Genomic DNA, 24,639 nt, shown 5'->3' on the forward strand with positions numbered 1-24,639 from the left:
TAATGAGGCCATGCCCCTGTGATCGAAAATAATTGCCAGCTAAGGACAAACGAGCCTTCAGGTGCTGCAGCTGCTGTCTGGGTTTTGCTCGGATTTTTATTTATTATTTTTATTTTCCGTTCTGCCGTCTCTCGTTTCCCCCGCCCCCAGCTCCCTCCGCTTGTGACCGTTAAAGGCGCCCGCCCGCGCGCTACTAACGGATGCTGAACACAAGATGATTCTTCTCTAACGCCGAATTTTTACCCCAAGGGGCGTTTCCGGGGCGGGGCCTGGGGGGCGTCACGTGGCCGCCGGCGCGTGCGCGGAGCGGGCCGGCGCTCGCGTGACCTTGCGGCGGCTCTCGCGCTTCCGCGGCGGCGGCGAGATGCGTTCGGCGGGGCGGCGGCTGCTGGTGTTGCTGCTGCTGGGGCTGGCGGCGGGGCCCGGCGGCGGCGCGGCGGAGCCGGGCGGTCTGCCGGCCAAGAAGCTGCGCATGGCCTACGCCACCGGGCCGCTGCTCAAGTTCCAGATCTGGTGAGGGCGCACGGCAAGATGGCGGCGCCGGCCGGGCCTACGCCTCCCTCCTCCCTTCATCCCCGTCATCCCCTCAACGCTGCGGCGGCGGGACCGGGATGGGCCGGCTCCGCTCGCTCTTCTCTACGCGGGGGAGCGCCCGGGCGAGCTGCCGAGGCGCCGCGGGCCGCCCGGCTCCGGCTGGGGCCTGGAAGGCGCCCGGAGCCGGCCCGGCTCCGTGGGTCAGGCTGGCGGCGGGATGAGGGAGCAGCAGCGGGGAGGGAGGCGGCCTCACCGCTCCGACCCTCGCCCTTGGGCTCCCCCCCCCCCCCCCCCGCCGCGGTCCCCTTGCGTGGTGAGGCTCGGGCGGTGGGCGCTCACCGGACAGCGCTGGAGAAAATGGCCACCCGCGATCAGAGTGCTCTTTTCAGGCCCTTTTAACAGTAGATGTGGCACGTTACTGACTTAGGATTGCGTTGAGGAGGAATTGATATTTTAGCAAAGATGAGGTGGTTATATTTTCGTAACGACTCGGTATTGCCAGCAGTCGGGGCGATCAGGCGCTTTTATATCATTCTAAGAATATTGGTGGTGGTGTCAGCTGCTCAGAGCAAAACCGAGCAGGAGTAGGCAGGGGTGGGGTAGTTCTGGCACACGCAGCTTGTTTGCGGGGAAAAAAAGCCGCCTCCAGCGCCTGTCACCATGTTTCTGTGGTGCTCTGAGGACGGGCAGAGCTGCAGCCGCCGGGGGAAGGACAGACAGATGGACAGACAGACCTGACGTTGCTCCGGGGTGCATCGTCAGGGCACGGGGGAACGAGAATATTCGCTACAGATCCCGGAACAGAGTCTGGTCCAGGTTGTGTCAGGCGGATTTGTCACGCCAAAGGTGTGCTCAGTGGAAAGTACTTTGCTTGATTTCTTTTGAGGAAAGCTGACGCAGGATAATTTTTATTTAAATTAGGCAGGTGGTAGAAACGTGAGCCAAAGTACAGCTCTGTAATATGTAACTTCTGTAGCTAATCTGGGCATACTTATACAGAAATAACTGGGAGCCGTGTTACTTGTCTGTGGGCAGTCTCAGAAAGAGAAATTTAACGAGTGAGGAATTAAAACTGTATTGTGTGAAACTTTTTTTTTTTTTTGGACATGGAGCAAGGTGTTACTTATGCTGACTTTCTAACTTAACAGCTCTTTACCTGGAAAAAATGATTCCTTGCTCAGTGGGCTGTACCAAAGCATTGTGTCTGTGCTAGAAAGTGAAAACAAGTTTGTGTAAAACCAAATGCCTAGCCAGCTGTCAGGATTTTTGATGTGTAACTTAGCTGCAAATCAGTTTTCCTTTTTGGAATGAAGAATTTTAGTTTTATTTTAAACTAAATGGATTATGAGCAGTGCAAGTACTGGGGTTGACAGTTTAGCGGCGAGTTTAACATACAGCACTCCAGTTTTGGTGACAATCCCTGTCTATGTTTAGTGTCTCCTGAGGCTACAGGCGGGTGTTTGAGGAGTACATGCGGGTTATTAGCCAGCGGTACCCAGACATCCGAATTGAAGGGGAAAACTACCTTCCTCAACCTATATATAGGTAAGCAAATGACTAGCAGTACTAATTATCTTTTTTCCAATATGTAGTTTCAGCATGGTGAGTGTGTGCATTTACACTTAAATAATACTGAAAACGGAAACTTGGGGATTTTTTTTCCATTATGGTTACATACAAGCTCAGTTACCTTTTCCCTTCCAGATAGGCCCCTTAGTTTTCCATGCAGATATTACCTTCTGGATATCTGTGTGAAGAGGCCTGTCATGTTCCAAGCTAAAGCAAATTATGTAATTCACTTTTTTCACAGTGAATTTTTCCAGCTTTTGTTCATGATGTATCTGGACATAAATGCACATTTGTTGATCAGCTTACCTACTTGATGCCAAATTCCTGTCGTAGGTTAAGACTGGAGATGAGGGAAGAGTTTGTTTTTAAGATCTAAATCAGGGGAGAGCTAACCTCATCGGAGAGACTACCAGGATGTCCTTAACTGCAGCCTGGGGGGAGAAGCCCAAAGCAATTTGGAAAAAAAACAAAATGAAAACAGTCTTATTCCTGTTATTTAAATCATTGGGCACATGCCAGAGAATGATGCCATAGTTACTGTGGCGGCTTTTGAACCACTTCTTGACCTAATTACTGTAACAATTACAATGGCAAGAATGCTATAAGATTGAATACCTCAGTGTAAATTTGCTCTCTGGCTGTAGGTTTAATTCTTAAAAGGAAGTGTATGTTTTTCTGCATCTGCTTGGAAAATGCTTTATGACGAAGTAGTGCATGTCAGTTAAACATGTCTCTATAATATGGAACGCCTTCTTTAAGAAACGGGATGTATTATCCAGTTTAGACATGTATCACTTCAAAGCAAATCTCTATTTGAGGTGTGCTTAGAAAAAAAATAATTAAAATAATCTGTATGCATGGTGTACAAGAGTGGTATCCTGAGGATGCATGTGTTGTTAATGTGGGCTGCTTCTGGGTTGTTTTTTTGCGGTGAGATAAACTTACTTGAAAAGTTGTATTTGCTCTGAAACGCTTGTACACTATCAAAATTCTTCTAATTAGGTGAATTGTAGCTATATAGTGATAAATAAACTGTGAACCTTCTAAGTCACTTCTGTATGTTGTCTTTTGATAGGCACATAGCATCTTTCCTGTCTGTCTTCAAACTAGTATTAATAGGCTTAATAATTGTTGGCAAGGATCCATTTGCTTTCTTCGGCATGCAAGCTCCAAGCATCTGGCAGTGGGGCCAAGAAAATAAGGTAAATGGCATACTTTCTTCTTTTATTTGGAAAAAGCAGTTTTAGAATGACTTCATGAGAGTGCTTTGGGAGGACCCGACAGTTGTTACTGACTTAACTTTCATACGCTGCAGCCTTAACAGAACCTTTAGGCTTCTATAACTAAACATACTTGAGAATTTTACAGCAGCGTAATTATTCTCAATAGTAGTGCTTCATGGTTTTGGCAAACCCAGATTTGATTCTCAGCATCTCTCTTTCCAAGCTGATGATGCTGCAGAGGGACAGCTGAGGTTAACATTACTGACAAAGATGATAAAAGGTTTCTTTATATTTAGGGCTCAAGAGTAGCGTTTCAAACCAGTGTTGTTCGTGTTAAAATTACAGCTTCCCTTTTCTACTGTCTCGTAACTATTTTGCAGTTGTTGCTTTTGTCAGACTTCTAATAGATTAAGCGTGCAATTTGATGGTGGTTATAAAAATCAAGTTGAAATTTTGTGGGTGTTTTTGGTGAGCATGCTCTGGCATGACAGACTGTGCCTTGTGGGGTGAATATTCCTGTGAGTCAGTGCTGATGATGCTAACAGATTAAGGTTGTTGAACTCTGGTTCATAACGACCTTATTCCATACTTATTCTACTAAAAAAAATTTATAAGTTTATTAACCTTTATGTATTTTATTGGTGCACAGATCCTCAAACTGAGCTACCCAGTGCAGTGGGTCTCTGTCACCAGCCAGTTTGAATTTACAGAAGCTGTAATATATCCCATTTAATTAAATGGGCCAAATACACTACCGAGCTAGGCTTGCTGCAGTGTGTGTCATGGTTTAACCCCAGTCAGCAACTGGAACTATGCAGCCGCTTGCTCACCTCCCTTTTTTTCCCCCAAGAAGGGTGAGGGGGAAGAGGAGGAAAGGGAGGAAAAAACCTGGTGAGTTGAGGTGAAGACAGTTTAATATAAACAATAACAGAAAGGGAAAAATAAAAATAATAACAACAATAATAATAATGAGATGGGTCGCTTTCACCGCACTGTCCTGAACAGTGATTGTGGATTCCCACCCTCGGCTAACTCCCATTTATGTATGGAGCATGAGGTCTATGGTATGGAATATTCCTTTGGCCGTTCCATTGTTCTGTCTAGGCTTCTGTGGGAAGCTGGAAAAAGTCCTTGAATAGTGTAAACATTACTTAGGAACACCTAAAACCAACAGGTATTATTGACATTCCTTTCACAGGGTTAACTCTTTCCCAGCTGAAACCAGGACAGAGTCTGGTCTGAAACCATACAGTGTCTGTGATCGGTGATGTTGTAAACAACTTCTCTCCCATGCTAAATTCTTTGGTATCACAGTAACCCGTGTGAGTGCACCTTATGCATGAAAAGGGAATTATAAAGGTGCTGGCAATGGAGGGAGATGCTGTGTTGCTGGTGTCTGCATCATTTCATCCTGAGGCACCGATACACAAAGAAAATTCTGGATGATTAGCTTGAAGAAGTGCTAGAGGGCTGGCAATTCTTGTGAACAAATGCAATTTGACTTGCTCTGCTGTTTGTGTCTAGGCCTGTGGTTCTTTGATCTGAAGCGTTATTCTGAAAATGACAGGCAGTATGCAGGAACGGCTGCTTTCCCTTGTCATCCTGCAAATGCCATCGTAGCCACGTACTTCTGCAGACTGGCTGTTGAGATGTGCATAGATCTGTGGAGGAAAGGAGCGAGATGATGTAACTCGATTTGAATCAGGATTATGAGTTGGGTGGTTTCAGAACAACATTGATACCTGTCCTGGGAAGGCAATGTGCACAAGCGTTTTAAAAAGAGAATGTACGTAAGATGTCTATGCGATTGCAAGATTACTTGATAAATTGCAGAGGGGAATTGAGAGACACCTGTAAACTTCAGCGCTTATTGAGAGTGAATGAAATAAGCTGTGTCTCATGCGGCTGAAGTATCAGGGATTCTTTCTGGTCTCTCCTAGGTTTATGCTTGTATGATGGTCTTCTTCCTGAGCAACATGATTGAGAACCAGTGTATGTCAACAGGTGCATTTGAAATAACTTTGAACGGTGAGCAGAGAACTTCCTGTTTAAGGAAATTGTATTGTGTTGCGTGTGTATGCACAGATTTGTGAGAGCTCTTGTGTTGGGAGAATGAAGGACGATGTTACAAAATGTGGTGTGTCTCAAAATGTGATTGCATGTGGTAATTGCCATCCATTCTGAAACTTCTGGTATTATATATCACAATAAATGATGAAAATCGTAGATGTCTTTATAAAGCAGTTTATACAGATGTCAGTTATGTATATTTTTAAAAAGCTATGTAAAAACTTATTTAGAGGAATGCTTAGTCACTTGGAGTAATGGTGCATCTTCTTTCTTTGGATATGATGTGCATTAAGTAAGAGAAGATCAACTAGGGGAGTGTACTTTCTAGTTAATTAGATGTTTTCGCTATCCTTTTCTAATGTGGTTTAGCCTTGGAATCCTATTGAATCCATTGCTATTCACGGATTTTCGGTACCAGTGGATGGCAGTACTGATTTTTTTTTTTTAGCTTAAAGAACCTGTGGACCTTCTGCCTTCAATAATTTTATGGTTTTGGAGATTATGTAAGCTTGATAGAGTACAGAAGTTTTCAGGCTGTGTAGGTACAAGTATGAAATCTAGCTCTGTGCTTTGTAATCTCAATTTATGATCGTGCAGGATACATTTCAATATAGTGGTTTCTAAGTCAAGCCATACACTGCAGAACCTTTTAAAGACTGACTGTATTGCATCAAAGTAGTTGAACTCAATGCACTTTCAGTCCTAAATCTGAGATTAGAATTGGCAGCAGAGCCTTCCTGGGGGCAGCAATCACATCTGGACTTCTTGTACGTTTCTGGTTTGTGTTTTGGGACAATGTGGTTCCAGTCTGGCTTTTGTTTTATGTAGATGTCAGCAATTGTATTTTTCACTGTGGGTTCACAAAGTGCTATGGTAGAGAGGGAAATTTGAGGGAGTAAGTGAGATGAAGACTAATGAGACCCACAAGTTTCAAAGATCTAGCAATGGTTTAAAAACTCAGTATGTTATTCTGCCACTCACTAATCTATTTTTAGACATTCTGTCAATGGATATTTTGAACTTCTAAATCCATATGATGTACTCGTAAATAGAAGCATTTGATTCTTTGTTCTCCTAGTTGGGTTTTAATATAGCCAGAGATTTGAAGCATTGTTGATCAATATAGAATAGTACCAACTTGCATAGCTTCTTAGATTTTTTACATTTTATGTTTAAACTAGCCCTGTGTGTTTTCTGACTTTGCCAATGTAATGGTGCTTTTCTCCCCTCCCTGTGTTTTGTGGTAGATGTTCCAGTGTGGTCCAAGCTAGAGTCTGGCCACCTTCCTTCCATGCAGCAGCTTGTACAAATTCTCGATAACGAAATGAAGCTCAATGTGCACATGGAGTCAATGCCTCATCATCGATCATAGCCCCATCTATCAGCACTGAAACTTCTTGTAAGTCTTCTTCCAGTCACCAGCTGTCTCTTGACTCGTATGTGAAGGACCGCATATTGCAGATTGAACATTGTAATTGTTTATTTGTTCATTTAGAAGTGTTTTACTGGAGGACCATCTCTAGTGGCTTTCAGTGAATTGACATGCATGATTTTACAGATACTGTTTTGGTGGGAGGTTTTGGCTTGGGGTTTGTTCTGCCTGTTTCAAAACTGGAAGCTGGCATTCCTTTGGGCAGAACAAACGTGTTCCTGTGTGTAGAAGGCCTTAAGTTAGTGAACTGTATTATGCAGAGATCAGAAGACACACTGCATTTTGTGCGTATTTTTCTATAACTCGTCACCTGAATTGCAGGACCCTAGGAAGTAAAACACTTTCTTGCTCCTATCTGTGTGCTATACTGTTTGAACCTTTCACAAATATTCCTTAATCATTAGGAGCAGAGGGTTTGCATCTGTGCCTATATATTTTACAACAAATTAATTCTGTGTTCCTACATCGCTTGTAGCTTTCAAAACATTTAGCTTATGATTCTTCATAGGAACATTGACGTGCTACAAAAAGACTGTCTTGGTGCAAAAATTGGCAGTCGACACTTGGGAGACCGCTTAAGTGAAGTATTGATTAGCAGTGACACAGTTTTTGGCAGAAGAACACTTTGGGTTGAGAGACTGGTTTCTTGGTGCTACCTTGCCGACAGGCACCCCACACTCAAGTGACAGACCCCGTGCTCCCATTTCTCTTGACTGACAACTTGCGACAGTCTCACCACATTAAACTGATCTGTTGGTCCCAGGTGTAGCAGTTAGTGACCTAGCTCAGTGCAAACACCTGCACAGATTTCTTTTGGAGCTCTGTTTAATGTGATTTGGCTTCTGCAAATTTGTATTTATGTAAGCAAGAAAGTAGCGCATGGAGGTGTATGTTCAGAGACTTTAACTCTTAGCAAAGCACTGCGGGCAGTCTCACTCTTGGTAGGAAACCATGTTCTGTAACCAGGACGCTCTGCTGTTCCTTGCTGCTTCAGAGCTCAGACCGCAAACCCCACTTTTTAGCCTTATGGATCTCTCCCTCCACTGACGCTCCTGCGGCGTCCTGAGGCGGGGAGAGCAATTCAGAGAGATTGCACCCTCAAAGTCCTTATGCGGGAAATATGAGAAGCAGTTGACTTTCGATTCCAGCAGGCATGTCCTGTTTGTTCAGTTAAGTCTGGTTTGTCCGAGTAATTTAGCAAAAGTCATCTTAATCATGAAATAAGTTGTTCTGTACTTTTAAAGTATTATTTGATACTTAAAAGCTTGGTGATTCCTGTACTTTTTCAGATGGGCATGCTGAAGCCCGGCATCGTATAGGTATGGATTTTGGAGGGTCTCAGACAGTATTCTTAGTTGCAAAGTAGATGGATGTCACCTTTAAGCTTACAAAGCATGCTAAGACTGTTCTTACGTAGAATTTTATTTAATGGGATATGAGTTTAGAAACGCAGCTACAACCCCCCCTCATCCAGTTGTGTTTCCATCTGTGTGTGGAGTAACACTACTGGTTAGGAGAGTCTGATAGTGAGACTTTGTGTTTTAACGTCTCCTTATCTAAATTCATGCTAATGTATGTCATTCTGATGGTATCCTTGTAGGCCATTCCCCACAATGAAATAATAATAGTAGTCTCTTGCCGTGAGTTACCACCTCCCAAGAGACAGTGCGTGTAATTCAGGTTTTATAATCTGAAGCGTACATGGCTTGCTGTTCTCCGTGGTTTACAGGAAATGCCTCAACTCCTTGTTCTGGCAGTATTAGAGCTGACTTGCTCATTTAATGCAGGAGTGGTTGCCGACTGTAACGCTTGTGTCTCCATTTCTAGGCATTAAGTGGTGATTTCCAAAGGCAGCGCGGCTCAGACCCATGAAGGCCTGTACTGAAGACAGCTCGCTGTTAGTACAGACTGGATGCTTCTCTTGCAGCCGCGTTGTGCCTCCTGAGAAAAAAAAACTTAATGAAAGACCTCTTTCAGTGCTGGCGTGTTCCAGATACTGCACAGTCACGGAGTGCAATAATACTGTATAGTTTTTTTAAGATTTCATTCGACCAGTTCATAGCTCAACAATGCAGGCATTACTAATTGTAACTTATTTTATAGTCATGTTTCACACAATGGCAGATTGAGTTGATACCTAATTTTTCCTCGGAAAAAAGTTTGTTTAATCTGTTGTATTTTATATGAATTTATGTTCTTTTTGTAGTTCAAAAATGGAGTTATAGGAGTGTCTGATATTGTCCTAAACTGCTAAGTAATTGACAACTGTCTGTCAAATATCTCTAATGTGGTTAAAGCAGGTTTGTATATTTTTCAAAATATATGGCAGAGTTGAACAGTGCATTGTATACTAAATTATATAAACAAAATTATCAAAATTATATGCAGAGTAGTGACATCATTTTGTGACTTCAGTAAAAATTAAGATCAACTGCTTTTTAAATTGTGTTGGCCAGCTCAGGAGGTTTTTCCTCGACCATTCTGGAGAGATGAAAAGCTGGGCCTTTCTACCGTCCTAAATAGAAACCAAGAAAGTTAATTTAAATAAAGAGTTCTCATTTACTGTGTGAACTACCTTGTTTGAGTCACTGATGGATATTCTTCAAATTGCAATTGAAAAAATGCATAAAAAGCCTACTTTCCAAAGTCATTAATCTTGTGTTTGTCTTGTCTAAGCCCCTAACAACCTCTGTGTTCTGGAAGGAACACACAGAGCTTTGTCTTTCTCTTCGTGCACCTGCCAGAATTCAGCTGTGGTTGGAATTCAGGTGTTGTACCAGGGGAGCCCAGCTGGGTTAAGTCTAAATGCAGTTCTCCTTTGGGGTGGGAGCGTCCTTCAGGTTGGCTTCTCGAGTGGGTGTGGGCTGCAGTTCTTCGCTGTCCTATCTCCCGACCGCCGGGTGGCCAAGCAGCCGCCGCTTTGCTGCCTGCGTGGGGAGCCTCCGTCCCGGCAGCGCCTGCCTCCCACGCCATGTTTTGTCCCTGCTGCTCCCGAGCTACAGGGTTTCACACCCCTTGTGAAACCAGCTGAGGTACTTTCTGGATCCTTCTTATTGAACGTTGTCTCTGGAGGAGAAGGGAGATTTTGTCTGTTGGGGCAGTAAATCAGATGAGAAGCGAACCTGCAGAGCCATAACGAAGGCTGCTGTCACAGTGTGTAAGAAATCTCTGACCCTCCCTGAGGCACTAGGGACTGATGTCAGCAATGTTTGGGTAACCAAGGCTCTCTCCACCCAGCTGAGAGAAAAGTCAATGCTAGTTGTTATAAAGGTGTTGTTCATCACAACCTTAAACACAGTGGTCTCAAGGCTACTTTGACTTCTCTGGTGAAATCATCTCTTTAGGTCAGTTCGTGCCTTGTCTTCTGAAGTAGATTAACCAAAGTTTTCTAGTGTGGATAGAGTTTTAGTTTCTCGTTAATTACACAATTCAGACAAATTAGACAGAAAACAAATAAATGCACAGATGTGTTGCTAGGCTAAGATTTTCCATGAGCTGTTCATGTTATCACACTAGTGATAGTTGCTCACAATCTGCTTGCTGCCCCCAGTGTTCCTTCTCTTCCATCGGAGGAAGATGGGTTATCAATATGCTGGGGTTAGGTCCCTTAAATGCACCAGAAGCTTTTTCCATTCGGGGGGCAGAGGCTGGGCAGTGCTTTGGTCATATCTGTAATTCCTCTGGGTTGTAGAGTGCATAGAGCAGGCTTGTTTTGATGGGCTGGAGCAAGCCCCATGATAACCATTCATAGTGCACTTCCAAAGGGAAAAACAGAGCAGTAAAATGGAAATAAAGAACTTTGACAGTCATTAAAGGCTGTGATTCCTGCCAGCCTTCCTATATAACAGTTGCCAAACACCAGCTGATGACTCGGTTTTTGTGGGTCTTTAACCAGGAGAGCTTGTTTTGGTCTGAAATGAGTGCTTCCTAAAGTCAAGGTTAATCCCAGCTGGGCAGTTTTGGATCCCAGGCAGCCGGAGCCTGGCAGTCTGCAGCCAGCAGTGCCCGGGGGCACAGGCACAGACCCCGGGTTAGCGTCTGCTGCTTCCCATTCACCCTCCTCCCCTCCCAGCCTTGAGATACTTGGCGCGGGGCGCTCTGTGCCCTCAGTGCTTTCTGTGCATTCAGTAATCCTGAAAGGGTTTCTCCTCCTTAAATCATCTTATTAATGCATCTTTTGTGGAGAAGGGTCCAACAACCAGCATCGCTGGGGGCAGCAGGAAGCCCGGGTACCCACGTGTTGTCCCGGTGTTAAATTTGCAGCTTTTTGCTTTCCCCTCCTGCACAATGCTATTTTGTAATTTTAAAATGAAGGTGTAAAGACCCCTTTATCTACAAAAAGCCCTGTTTGAGCATTTGATTGATTTCACCCATGTACAAAATGGATATTAAACAATAAATCTGAAGGTCGAATTCAAACCTGTTGGTCTTGGCTTGTTAAGCACGAGGGTAGATGATGCGGGTCTGGTGGAGCTGCTGTGAGCTGTGTGCAGACCAGGAAAGGACAAAAAATGGGTCTCGCATTTCCCACTGCGAGTGCAGAAAAACGGGCCGTTACGCGTAAGCCGTTTGCAGCAGAGATCTGCCTTCAGGTCTCATCCTGTGCTGGCATAAATCAGACATAAGCCTGCTAAAAACTGGAATTACAATTGCATAACAGGTCAAAAATCAAACTCCCAGGTGTGATCTTCATCTTTCTAAATCAAAGATTTAGGATCTAGAAGATACTTAATCTAATCAAAGATTTTCACCCAGGCCACCGCTCCTGAGCCTGCGGAGTTTGGTGGGACTGGGCTGTGCAGCAGCAGGGTGCTGCTCAGCCTCGGGCCCTGTGGCGTGGGGGGACAGTCCCTTTCTCCCTCTCTGGCAGAGCTTTGGAGTCGCCTGGGCGCGGAGAGGTGAGGGACAGCTGGTGGCAGGCGTGTGCCGATGCCCCCCACTTCTGGTAATTTTAGTATGTGATTTTGCCCAGCATTACAGGCATTGGCATCAAGCTAAACCTCAATTATTCTGTTGAACATCCAGTTCCTGCCCTTTCCCCTGCCCCGCACTGACACCCCTGTGAGCAGAGCAGCGTGAGCCCGGCTGGGCGAGCAGAGCCGTCCCCAACACCTGGGAACTCCCATGTCTCCTGGGGACAGGGCTTCTCCGGGCGGTGGAGGCTGGCAGGCACTGTGCCTGGCTGCCTGGCTACGATGGCATGGCCCCAGACCCTTCCAAATGGTGTTTGCGCTGCTATTAGCAGAGCCATCATGCTGCTTTTTAACAAGAATTTGCAAGTAATAGCTGTCTTGGACTGGTAGACTTAAATGCCAAATCTGTAATAAATGTGAACTTAATGAATACAGTATGTTTATCCAGAGCCTAGTTGCATTTCATTTTTTTGGATTCGTTTACTGCGCAACTTCCTACTAGTGTTGCAGTTGCAGCAGAGTAAAAGCTCATTTCATACGTGTTTGCTGACCTGCGGCCAGGAGAACCCGATAAAAGGTGGGACAGTGAGGAACCCTCCAAGCATCACCTTGCTCCCCTGCTATCTCCTTATTTCCCATGGCCTTAGCAGGTGGATCTTCAAGATTTTCTGCGCTGGCGAGGGCAGCGCTGCCCGGTGGTGCCCTGGCTGCCCAGGGCCTGAGGAGGTGCTTCCTTTGCCATTCCTCCTTCCCCATGTCCTTTCACCCATGAGCAGGCTCTGGAGGCTGCAAGGTGTCCCCAGGTCAGATGCCGTACACTGCAGCCTGGGCTGTTGGCCCCGCAGCGCCGAGCATGGTGTCTTGGCGCAGCAGGTATTCCTATGGCCCCGCACCTCTCTATTGTCCGTTGGCAGCGCCAAAGGAAGCCGGTGCCTTGGTCGCCCGGCCGCGGGTGCTGTGCTGGGAGGGAATGGTGCTGGCTCACTGGGAGGAGCATGGACCGCCCGGGTTCCCATCCTTGCTGACTGCTCATCTCAGCTTGTTTGGCGAAGCTGCTCCTTATTGCTCTGCGTCACCAGCGTGCTCGGGAGCCAGCCCACCCTGGGTGCATTCACTCTGCAGTGGCTTGTGCTGAGCGCAGGCGAGGACTCTGGCTCTTCTGCATCTTGGAGCACCCCTGCAGGTGTGGAGCAAAATCAGATGGGTAGGAGGAAGGCCAAGAGCCTTAGAAAAACCACTGGCGACTTGTGGCAGCTGGGAAGGTCCTGGAAGTCTCCTGGGATGGACAAAGTGCCCCTTAAAGGACTGACTAAGGTGCTCCTGGCCTCAAGCTGCAGCTGGAGGGTCTGAGGCACTTCTGTCCCATCCCTCCAGTTCAGCCACACATCTCCTTGTGGTGGGGATTTTCTGCACTGGGGCCAAGTTTTCCTGGGCATCTCTTTTCAACCCTCCTTGCTAGGGAAGATGGTCAATCTCCTGTACGCTGTGCTGCACTCCCTCCTGAGCTGCCTCATCCCCCCAGCCAACCTACTGGTGATCGTGGCTGTTTACCAGCTGATGAGGAAGCAGCCAGCCACCAGCTATGTCTACATTCTCAACTTGGCCGCCGCCGACCTGCTGGTGGGCGTGATATGCATCGCCGAGGCACTCGACGATATCCTTGATGGGGATTTTGACCGCAGCAGGTCCTTCTGCCTCCTGCGCATCGCCATGAGCATGACACCTTGCATCGGCTCCATCCTGACCCTGCTGCTGATCTCCCTGGACAGGTACCTGGCGGTGACACTGCCGCTCTCCTACCCCACCCTCCTGAAGAAAACACCCATGGTCCTCTCTCTTGTTGTCCTCTGGATGCTCTCCTCCTTTTTCGGGCACTTGCCTCTCATCTTGCCCTCCCTCCAGCGAGGCAACTACACGGGTTACTGTGGGCTCCTGTACGCGGCCAAGAGCGAGTACCTCTACGTGATCTGCTTCGGCATCTTTGCTCCATCGCTGCTGGTGCTGGTGTGCCTGCACACCTGGGTGGGCAGCATTGCCTACATGCAGTACAGGCGACTCCGGCATGCCTGCGCCCAGGCGGGGCCCCTCCGCGCCGGTCTGCGCCACTTCAAGGTGCTGCGGACCGTCCTCATTGTCATCGTTGGCTTCAGCCTCTCCTGGGGTCCCTACCTGGTGGGGGGCACCATACAGGCCGCCTGCAGCTCCTGCAACCTGGCTGGCCCGCTCAAGGACGCCTTGTTCCTGCTGGGCGAGACCAACTCCCTCATCAACCCCCTCATCTATGCCCTGTACAGCAAAGACATCCGGAGCCACCTGGCAAAGCTGCTCAGGTGCAGGATGAAGGGCCAGATGAAGCCCCTGGTCTCGAATGTCCGAATTGTTGGGAGCTGGGGTGGGAGCCAGCCCAAGGCGCGCAGTTCATGAGGGGTCCATTCCACCTCCACCCGTGCTGCTGCTGTGGCTGCCGGGCCCACGGCGAGAGGGCAATGCAGGGTGCCCGGTGCAGCAGAGCCTTCCCACTGCATCAGCCGTTTATGAGCTGCTGCCAAGAGGCTGCGGCTCGTCCACACTCTCTGCTGTCCGCATCCACATAAACATTGCCAAGATGGTGACCTTTGATTACTTTGGACAAAATGTGGGCTTTTGTCCCTCTCTCTGCATAGGGAACCATTCTGTCTCGTACCCGCAGCAGGCTGAGCTGCCATCCAGCGCTTGTGCCAGGGAAGACTGGGCATCCTGCTGGTGCCATGTCCTTGGCAGAAGCACTGGCTATGCAGAGCGCTGCCTGTGCGGGTGACTTCTGAGCAAACACCTCCTCCCTGTATACATGTCACAGACTATGACTTAGCTGTGCTCGGTTTGCTTTTATCTTTCTGCCACATCCACGAGCTGAAACAACTGGTCAGCCTGGGCTGGTTTCTGCCAGAAGACAGAAGGGAGGTTGCTCAGGAGCAATGCACCGACATCAAGCATGGATTTACTCTGCTCCGAGCAAAGCCCCTCTTTGTGCCCCCGTGGCCAAGATGCACTTCAGTGTGGGCCGACACGAGAATGTGGTCTGATACTCCCTGCCCCACAGCCCTGCTCATGCTGAGCGAGACCCCCTGGGGTGGGATGGCCCCAGGAGAGGGGCTGTGCAGAAGGGCCATGGGCTGCCCTTTGCTCCGCATCATGGCAGGGCAGGGCTGCAGGCGAAACCTTGCTGAGTGTGTGCAGGTGCTGCAGCGTCAGCAAGCAGCTCTGGCTCATTTTGCCATTCATACCACACACGTGCTGGTCAGACTTGAGCATTTACTATTGCCCTGACGGAGCTGCGTAGCTCATCGCTTATGTCAGAAGTTGTGCAAAGCTGTAAGATCTTTAAAGTCTGTGTGATAAGGTATGCTGGAGGCTTAATTTTGTCCCATTGCTTATTAGAAGGGAAGTTTAAGCATCCGCGCAGTCTGTCGAAGAGCCGCAGAATCCTCACCCTGATGGCCAGCAGCAGGAGCTCATCTTCGCCCAGCCGGGCAGGGGGAGGCAGCCGTCCGATGTCGCTGACCTGGGGAGCGGAGGCAAATGGTGTCAGCAGAGCCACAGCAGCACAGGACAAGGCTTTGGGGCTTTGGTCTCTCCCCAGCAGACAAACCTGCCCCTGCGGCAGGAGCCCATGGAGGAAGGAAGCTGCCACGCACTCTGCCCGTATGGATCGTGGCTCTCCTCCACACAGCAGAGCCAGGGTGACCCTTGGGGATGCAGCCAGGGACACCAGGGACCTGCCCAGGAGTGCTTCCCACGCTCTGCAGCCCCTTGCAGAGAGCCAGGGCTGCCAGGGCTGGCGAGCCCCCCATCTGCATGGGACTGAGCACGGGTACACCTCCAGTGTTTGCTGTTTTGGGGAGCAGGGCCATGGGGCAACAGGAGAGCACCCACCACGGGATGACCGTGCTTCCCCACGGACGGGAGCTTCCCTGGCCGCCCGCTCCCACTGTGGGGAGTGGCTTTGTGTAGAGCTGCCTGTGCGCTGGGGAAATACCTGCACTTTGGTTCCCACGTTGAATTTTGCTTGTTGCCCCATGGCAAGGAAGGAAACAGCGATCTTGTCCTGGCCCAGGATCCTGACCCCCACGTGCCGGTTCAGGGAGATGAAGATGGGGCTCAGAGGGACATGGGCTCCTGATGACACGACGCTGTTCGGCCACGTCCACCTTCTCACCCTGTTGCCTGCTTGGTCCAAATACTGCCCTCCCTGAATATTCATGTTTATCCTAAAAGAGAGGAAAATCAAAGCTCTGAGCCCTGCAGCTCCCACAGCCTATGTCCCTCATTCCTCAGAGGGAGAGCACTGGGGCACAGCTAGTTCGGGGTCTAACCCGCCCCTCTCAAGACACAGCTGGGGTGGCCTTGCTCCTCTGGGAGGCACCCGAAGCAGGGCCCATGACCTGCTATATTTGTCTTTTAATTTTTGAATGCTATTAAAAATACCCTTTATGACCTTTGAAATTTAACATGCGCAGTGGAGAGCAAAACTGCTCTGAGCAACTTGAACGTACCACACAGCTCCGTTTGGATAATAGCAAGTATTTCTGCCATTGGATTTAAATACTGCTTGTATTTCGACGTTATTCAGCTTGTCTTCCTGTACTATGCAAATAAGCCGTTTTTTGTCTCGTACAACAATGATTGCCAGATTTCCAGATGGATAGCTGTCTCCAGATAAGGTGTTCGTGACCCCTTTGTTTGTCTGGTTGGTCTATTATTACATACTAAATATTTCAGAGCACTACTTTGGAGTACGAAAACTGACATGTTGCTCGGATCACTGTGTTAAAGGTGGAATGGTGGTGGGCTGCCAGCGTTACCTGGGACGCTGCCAGTGCTTTTCTCCGACATGAAAGTATTCTGTATACACTGACAATAGAGCAGTTAGAGATACAGAATACACTTTTCTTGTTTTCTAACCAATAACCCAGGCAGAACTGCTTAGAAAGTTTATTTTAAGGACACATTCTTGGACAGTGCTTATGATTGAAAGTACGAGCCTAGCAAAGTGATTAAAGTACTCAACTTGGATGACAGCAGAGAAAACAGGGGCAGGTATTATTCTCCCAGAGAAAAAAAACAACCAACCAGGGGGATAAAAGGCCCTTGCTCCAGAAATCTGACTTGAATGTATCCAAACAGCACATATTTTGTGTCTCACTGGGGTTTCCCTCCAGCAAGACTCGCTACTATGAGCGCATGCATTTATGGCAATTTGCCATTTGCCACCGCCATGACTGGCAGCATCCCTGGGACAAAGGCAGCCTGGAGGGCAGAGCAGAGAAGTAGTCTCAAGCCCATTTGCTTTGGTGGCAGAGCTCAGGTACACATTCATACACCCCTGTGTCAGAAAGAAATCAGCCACAGTAAGGAAAAATAATGTGGGTGACTTAAAATGTTATGGCTTAAATAATGGCAAAGGCAGCCTGGAAGCTATAGGGTCCTTTGGTGAAACTGCCACGTTTTTATTTCTTCAAACAGTACTCTTAGTTACACCGGTAATTTCAGTTTGTCCGTGTACCTCTTACATGCTCCTACTTGCAGGACAGAGACGTCAGCCCTGTGCCGGTGGCAAACGTGCTGGTTTGTCCCTGGGGGAAGGATGGGACTGAGCACTTTGAGAGCCCACTTGGCCAGTGGTGCCCTTCCACAGGTGGCGAGAGCTCAGGAGTAGATCTGAACACGGGGCTAGCGCATTCCTTAAGCTAGGTATTAAAGACACAAGTGCCCGTCCTTCATTGAAGCTACTGGCTGATCTGAAAAACTTCAGACCAGGAGCTATGATGTAAACTGTTTCAGCACTGCTTTTTTTTTCAGACTAAAAGCGAGCGTGAGTGGTGGACCAGCTTATTTGGGGATAAAGCAGACTAGGACACACTTAAAACCCTGGACTAATACAGGCAAATGAACCCCGTAAAGGATACAATAACTGCGCTGTTCCATCTGGAAGCATGGTAAGGAACTTCCCTCCGTGTTTGTAGTATTTTTCCAACAGTTCATTCTTCGCTACCTAAGGTTGGAAAATAAACGATAAAATGGAAGAGAGCGGTCCTGCACCAACTGCCCTGTAAAGGCAGGCAAATGCCAGGCTCCAGCTGCTCTGGGGTGTGGGTGCATCCAAGGTGCAGCCCGTTGCTATCAGGCAGCAGCTACTTGCCTTTCCGCCCACAAGGGTAAAATCGCAGCAGGTGACACTGCAGGGGATGGGCTCCTCCATGGGCTCTGCTGTTCTCTCACCAGGCATCAGCGTCCGGCCCTTTGGCGATGGGGGCTCCCGAGAAAGCAGGTAGGAAATTGTGCCAGTTTGATTTGAACCTAGAGAGCAAAGGGAGGGTTTGTGTGCACCGGGTAGGGCTGGCAGGGCCAATGTTGGCTGCCTGGCACCTCTGCAGGGAAGATGTAACTTGGGGAAGTGGGAATTTCTGGCTGAAATGCTTCATCCTGGGAGTCTGTCTCGGGGTATTTTCTCTCTAACAAGGACAGTTCAAAGTGTTAAGCTAGTTCAGAGAACAGGATTATGAAAAAGATGTAGTTTTTTTAATTATGTATATATACGCATCTGTGTGAGTAAAGAATGACTATTTTTGGCTAGCATTCACGGCTCCGTACTCTGGAAGACTGATGATCTGAAATCCTTGATCCCGCAAAAGCCTTAGTGCTCTGCCATCCTCTGTGAAAATATGCCCATATTGTAAATTTAGTTCACCTGTTCTTAGTCAAAATGCCTTTGATTTTATAGCTAGATCCAAAGGGCTGCTCAGTCATCCATGGCCTGGGCTAGGAATTAGCAGAGTACTCACCTGATTAGACAAAACATTGCTCACCCTAATTCTGGCAGTTCCTACCTTCCAAGGGCTTGGCTTTGCCAACTGATTATACTCTAAGGTCAATTTCTGTGCGTCTCGGCTGAAATGTTCAGATATAAATAGGAGATCCTCTCTGTGCAATGGGAATGTGACTGCTTTTGTTTTTTTCATGTGAGGGCTTACTTAATATGGCAGTATCTAATTTAATGGGATTGCACGTTTGACAATGAACTACCATGTTGCTGTATAAATCCGCCTGTTCAATTAGAGAGCATTAGAGGCAAGCAATTCTGGTGAATTCATTGTTGTAATAAATAGACAAATAAATACATAAGTAAACGCAAACTCACTTTCAGCTATGCTCGTCGGCTCTGCTGCTAGGAAAGCTAACTGTCTGGCCATTTCTCTCTCCTGCTGCCTGGAAAATGAAAGCGTTCCTGATATACATTTCGTACATACTCTTTTGAAAGCAAGAAGTGCTGGATATCCTTGCTGTAGGAACACAAGTTTCTGAACCTCTTTTTCTTCTCCACTCGTATAATTGCAAGTAATAGTTAGCGGCAACGGAATATCACCAAAATAATAATATCTCAACAAAAAGGAGTGGCTTCCATACAGAGATTTCTGTGAACAGACTCCGCGATTGCAATAGCATCAGCTCTACTGACAGCAGAGCTAAACATTGTAATGAATTCTGTATCAAGATTTTATGTAAAAGAGAAGGACAGCTGCCCATAAGATGAAAAAAACAGATAATCTCCAAGAATATTTTCAGTATTCTTATCTAGCTTCCTATAAATTTAACAGTATCTGACAATGGCTTTGGTTTATGCTCTGTACATAAGATGAGGTACTTGCACCATCAGACTGCAAAGGATCTTCAAGGAAATTAAGAGTTTACTTCCAGGTGTGCTGATTTAGTTTTCTTTAAGCCTATGCCACAGGCTTAGATATTTGTATAAGCTTTGGGCCTCCTGCTAAACAACCCAGTAGAACTCCAACTTGCGGAGTTCTTGTGACTCTGGAAATTGGAATCCAAACGCATGTCACAGTTTATGCTGCAAAATGCAGAAATACAAATTCAAGCTTTGTTTCAGCACCTGACGTAAAAGCTAGACCCAAATATTCCCCTTCCCACAGCTGCAATTATGGTTTTGGCTCTGCCTCTCTCTAGATATTACTTCTGTCAGCAGTAGAATTAACACTTTACTTAGCACATACCTTGCCACCTTCTAATACAGCCTCGTAAGAGAAAAGCCAAGAGGGTCCAGAAAGAATATGAACTTGTGTTGCCTAAAGCAAATTTTTGTCTTCTTTTGTTCCCTCTTGCTGCAGTTTCATTTTCTTAACACTTCTTATCCCTCCCAGGTCACCTGTTGTTCCTTACACAGACCTGATCTCCAGTTCTCCCTGCAGTCATGTCACGGTACCTCTGGTATGCTCTCTCCTTTGACAGCAGCCTGTCAGCTTCAGTGCTGTGGGATTCATGGGGGCCAACAGCAACGGGAACACTCCAGGCGCCCTCGTGGTTCTTCCTCTCATTTACAATGAACTCAAAGAGGTCTCGATTACGCTCGCAGCAGAATTTCTGAAAGGCAGAAAAGTGGTGCCACGGGAGCGGGCCTTTCCACAGCAAACCTCTGCCAATCTTTCCCAGCAGCTTACTGATTCGTAATCCTGTGATGCTGGGCCAATGCCTTCGAAGGAAGGGAACGGCTTCAGCAGGCTGCCACAGTACTCGCACCTTGGAGCAGAGTCCTCTTCTGTCTGAAGTGGAGGTGGAGAGAGAGAACGTGGGAGGACAGAAATACAGTAGCAGCACACAAACCCTCATTTTATCTTGGGGAAAGAGGGCTCTGCTCAAAATGCAGGTTGTAAAGTGTGTAAAAGCAGTTAAAACAGATCTATGTCTGTGATATCTTGGAATGATTTAACTCAAAACTTCAGGTTCAGGAAACCACCAAAAAGAAAAGCCAATCTATAGTAAATAAATAAAAAACTGCAAAGAAGTGGAACAACTGTAGTATATATGAGACCCGTTCCTTCCAAGGGAAAGCTTCAGAGCATGCAGAATGCTATAGTTGAGTACTCTGATGCATTAATCCTTTCAAAGACAATGCCTGGGGCTTTGGAGAGAAAAAGCTCCCCAATTGTTGCACTGTTGATCATAGGAATATCTGTGGGGAATTTCACGAGGAACCCTCAGCAGATTTGTTGACAAAAGAGCTGAGCATGTGTGACGACGTGCAAATCAGAGCTGCTGCAGGATATATTTTGAGGACGGGCACTAGATATTCTGAAAGAAATACCTATTTTTTGAAAACACATTTTGAAACTGAGTTATAGAAGATGTAGCTGCCAAGAGCACGCTGCTGAATTTCGTGTCTTAACACCTCCGCTCCCAAGGGCTGCACACCTAGCTCAGTGCTCCCCAGAGAGACAGCAGCCATCCAGCTGCAGCAGCCAAGGGGTGAAGGGTACTTTCTCCGGGCTGCTTTGCTGCTGCGCTTCATTACACCTCATTTACTGTACTATGTATTTAGCATTTTCATTCAGTTCCTTTTCTGAACAGATTTGAAATACTTGGCTTCTCTGGAGTGTAGTTCTTGGAAATTCTTTTGGTCCCCACTTCGTGCTTAGGATTACATCTCTTTGATGACTTTACTCTGCTAACGGTTGTGGGGAACTCTATGCCCTGCTTGTATTCTTTGACTGTATACCTAGTATTTATATAAATTTTGTATCTCTGTTTTAACCAAAGGCCTTCTGCTAGGAAATTCTCAACATAGAATGCAGCAGTGGGGAGAGGAGTTGCACAGCCTCTTGCTGTTTAGGCATGCAGAACAAGCCTCGCAAAAGAAAAACCCTTTCATAAAGAAAGACCTGCAGTGGCTTGGCAAAGGGCGTTATTTTTATTTTTCCTACATGGGAATGGTAGGAATTAAAATAAACAAAAAAAGGCACACAGTAGGGAACACCCACTGCTGACTCACCTCTATCTGTATGTTTTCTCGTGACAATTCGGGTCTGTAGGCCAGAAGGGTAGGTAGGCCAACGGAGGGGAGCGTGCGCAGCGATTTCTTGAACAGCTTCACAAAATCTTCTTTGAACTCAAAATGGAAAATACCAAAAGCAATGTGGAGTCATATCTTTGTTCAGGGGTAAAACCATTAAACACAAAATCTCTCTAAGCAACCTGGGTGAGTCCTTACCTCCATGTCACACAAAACATCTAAGCTGCTGAACTCTTCTTCCAGGGCTGCAAGTAATAGCGATAATGAGAATTACTGAAGAGCAGTGCTGTGTTCTCAGAAAGCTTATCTTCTAGACACGTTTGTTTTAGCCCTTTTTCAGCATGCCAGTCTTTTCTCACCAACCACATCAGCTGCCCGAGACCTTCTTGCCAGGCTTGGTCCCACGCTTTCAGAAGGGCGGCTCTGGATCAGCGTGTAACCCTTCCCAAATGCCTGAGGGACTTGAACCCAGCACTGACATTGGATCAGGGCTTTACAAAATTGTCCCACTGAAGTCATAGAGACGGCTTATTGCTTAGGGTCAGTGACTTGTAGCGCTAATCTAATATTGCATTATCCTCTAAAGCATTCCCAGCCTCTCTTGTCCTAAGAAGAAAGAGCTGTAGAGACAACAAGTTTTTTCTCATTTCCACGTGTAGTCCATGCTGTGTGAGTGGAACAAAAGGGGTTTTGGCCTTTGGGGTGACAGGAAACATCTCAGATGACCAGGTGTCTATTGCTGCCCTCAGCAGTCCCAGATTCCCTCTCGGTGGGCAATGCTACTGACTTCCAGCTGCCTCAGGTGCACAACTGTGCTGGCCCTATATATCGCCTTCTGTTTGAATATCAACATGGCCAGCATGCCAACTGCCATAGCCTCCCCTTCAGGCAAACTAAACGCATTCCTCATTCTTTTAATCTTGAATTTCAATTCCCCCTTGTTGCCACACAATTTGTCTTACCCTTCTAAGTGTATTTAAAAAAAATGGGGTAAAAATCATGACAGCCCCGGGTCAACACTTAGCTCCCAGGCCTGCAGTGGGAACCACAGCTCAGGAATTTGTCTGGAAATGAATGCACCAACACAGGAGGAAAAGCAGAAAGCAGTGCTATGGGATTCACTTATACTTTTAGAAGGCTGAATTACGTGGCTGCTGGTTTGCTTGAACTTTGTGTTTTTAAATTGCAGTTCAAAGACATGTAGTTATCACCCTCTGCAATTGAGCTGTGTCACAGAGAGTAACCGATCATAAACCTCACTGAGAAGTGACTCCGGGGAGTGCAGAGTGCACCAGTGGGGCTGCGCAGCTGGGGCACGGCTCTGGGTGCGCCGTGGCACCAAGGGACGCAGGGAAGCCTGGTACCCATGGTGCAGTGCTCAGCGCAGGTGGACACTCCACACTCTTACTCTGCCCTGTCTGCGGCTTCTGTATCATCCACCACTGGTGCATCCAAACCCAGGTAGATGATTTACCACTGGCACGAGTTTGGTTATTCTGTACTTTGATCGTTACAGCGACAGTCTTCCCAAGGACTCGGAAGCTCCACCTAAAGTACAAAGCCTACAATGTTTTTCTCCTGCAAACACATTCACAGTGTGTTTCGAAACAAATGTCCCCCAAAGCCTAGAAGAGAGCACTGATCATCTGCCGTGGGCTGTGCATGCCCCCCTTCTGTGGGGATGGATCTGCACGCAGCTTTCCCTAGTACTTTCGGCTGGCGTGCTGTGTTTTGTGGCCCACGTCACTCCTCCTGCTCTGAGAGGCACGTGAGATGCGGGAGACGTTCTCCTACAGAGGAGGGCTGCCTGGCATTGAAAATGAAGCACAAAGGCTGTTTGATGTGGTGGGATCAGGCAGCAACTGCCACTAATATGCTGTGTGCTAAGGTACAATGCTGTACTACAGCGGGCAAGCAAAGGAGCTGGTTCCTCAGTCACGTGCCAGGATGGATGACTCAGCTGAACAGGAGGAGAAAAAAGGTTGATATATTCTCAGCTCTCCTTAGAGGCGTTGCCAGTACCTCTCACAGGAATACAATACGCTGTTTCTGCCATCTGCTGAGCACTCCTACGCCTGCTGGCTGGCAGAGCATTCCCCCACTCTTAAAAGGGATCCAGAGGTTCGTTTAAAAGCAGCTCTGCAGAGAGGTTAATGAGGGGACTGCAGAGGGGGATTCCTGGGGGCTGCTCCTGGGTCTGCCGCCAGTTTGCAAAAGCATCCCTGGGAAATTGCAAAGTCATGGGTCTTCTATTGAAAAAACACTGGGGTATGAAGCAGTCCGAGTGAAAGACAATACAAGTGAGCAACCTCTTTCTTGAACAAACCTGCTTCTTACTTGATTTTGTGTGGGCGTGTTCATGAAGCCAGCTACCTTCTGTCTGCATCGACACCGAAATCCCTGGCAGCTTCTGCATGGCGATGGGCGCAACGCTGCCCGGCGTTTCCATTTCCCTTAATTTAAGACACAGATCCACCTATTAGTCATATGCAATGGCTTCAAAGCGGTATCCCTTGACGGTTATACTAATGAAGGACACTTTTCCAAGCGTATTTAATTGAAAACCTGAACACTGTAGCTATAGTATGCGGGGCTTGGCAGCAGTTTTATTGGCTCCCGTCCTGTCTAACTGCACTCACAGGGCGCCGGTCCCTCGGGATGGCCGCAGCCCTTCGCCGGTTTCTCCACCGCTTCCCTGCCGGCGATGTCTCGGGAGGCGGGGTGGGTAGGTGCCGTGCCTGGGGTGCGGCGGACAGCCGAGGGAGGCCGGCCGGGGGCCCTCCCGTATCCCCGGCACTGCCCGCCCTCCCCTCACAGGGCCCAGAGCGGCCGGGCCCGCCCCCGCCGCCGAGAAACCGCCGTGTCCCACCCGGCCCGGCCCCGCTCCCGACCCGGTTCCCGGCCCGCACCAGTCCGTCCCGTGCATGGCTCGGCCTTGCGCGGCGGCGTCTCCATGGCGACGCGGCGGGCGCGGGGGCTGCCGGGGCGGCGGCTCCGCCTGAGGCGGGGCGGGGTGGGCGCCTCGTACCGCCGGGGTCTGCGGGCCTCCCCGCGGGT

At 47.9% G+C, this 24,639-nt stretch overlaps 3 protein-coding genes across 4 annotated transcripts; 2 read left to right on the top strand and 1 right to left on the bottom strand.

Moving 5' to 3' along the window:
* Positions 1-301: 301 nt before the first annotated feature.
* On the top strand, positions 302-9,478 carry SELENOT (selenoprotein T). Its single transcript, XM_054206412.1, has 6 exons — positions 302-513; positions 1,969-2,079; positions 3,179-3,305; positions 5,267-5,354; positions 6,644-6,795; positions 8,656-9,478. The coding sequence occupies exons 1-5, from the start codon at positions 365-367 to the stop codon at positions 6,766-6,768; spliced, it is 600 nt and encodes a 199-aa protein (XP_054062387.1). The 5' UTR covers positions 302-364; the 3' UTR covers positions 6,769-6,795; positions 8,656-9,478.
* Positions 9,479-13,205: 3,727 nt separating this feature from the next.
* LOC128911924 (glucose-dependent insulinotropic receptor-like) lies at positions 13,206-14,165 on the top strand. Its single transcript, XM_054207524.1, has one exon. The coding sequence runs from the start codon at positions 13,206-13,208 to the stop codon at positions 14,163-14,165; it is 960 nt and encodes a 319-aa protein (XP_054063499.1).
* Positions 14,166-15,018: 853 nt separating this feature from the next.
* Positions 15,019-24,532, bottom strand: ERICH6 (glutamate rich 6). 2 transcript variants are annotated; one of them, XM_054207488.1, is made up of 12 exons: positions 24,492-24,532; positions 23,920-24,035; positions 21,781-21,827; positions 21,562-21,678; positions 20,234-20,335; positions 19,999-20,156; positions 18,919-18,986; positions 17,920-18,077; positions 17,687-17,772; positions 16,274-16,426; positions 15,757-15,988; positions 15,019-15,282 (listed from the first exon to the last, which is right to left on the bottom strand). In XM_054207488.1, the coding sequence occupies exons 1-12, from the start codon at positions 24,506-24,508 to the stop codon at positions 15,019-15,021; spliced, it is 1,518 nt and encodes a 505-aa protein (XP_054063463.1). In that variant the 5' UTR covers positions 24,509-24,532. The 2 variants fall into 2 exon arrangements, with proteins under 2 accessions (XP_054063463.1, XP_054063464.1); XM_054207489.1 differs by having other exon boundaries at positions 17,687-17,768; positions 17,916-18,077.
* Between the last annotated feature and the right edge of the window lie 107 nt (positions 24,533-24,639).

Source organism: Rissa tridactyla, chromosome 6 (genome assembly GCF_028500815.1).
Source record: "Rissa tridactyla isolate bRisTri1 chromosome 6, bRisTri1.patW.cur.20221130, whole genome shotgun sequence".
Taxonomy (NCBI): Eukaryota; Metazoa; Chordata; class Aves; order Charadriiformes; family Laridae; genus Rissa; species Rissa tridactyla.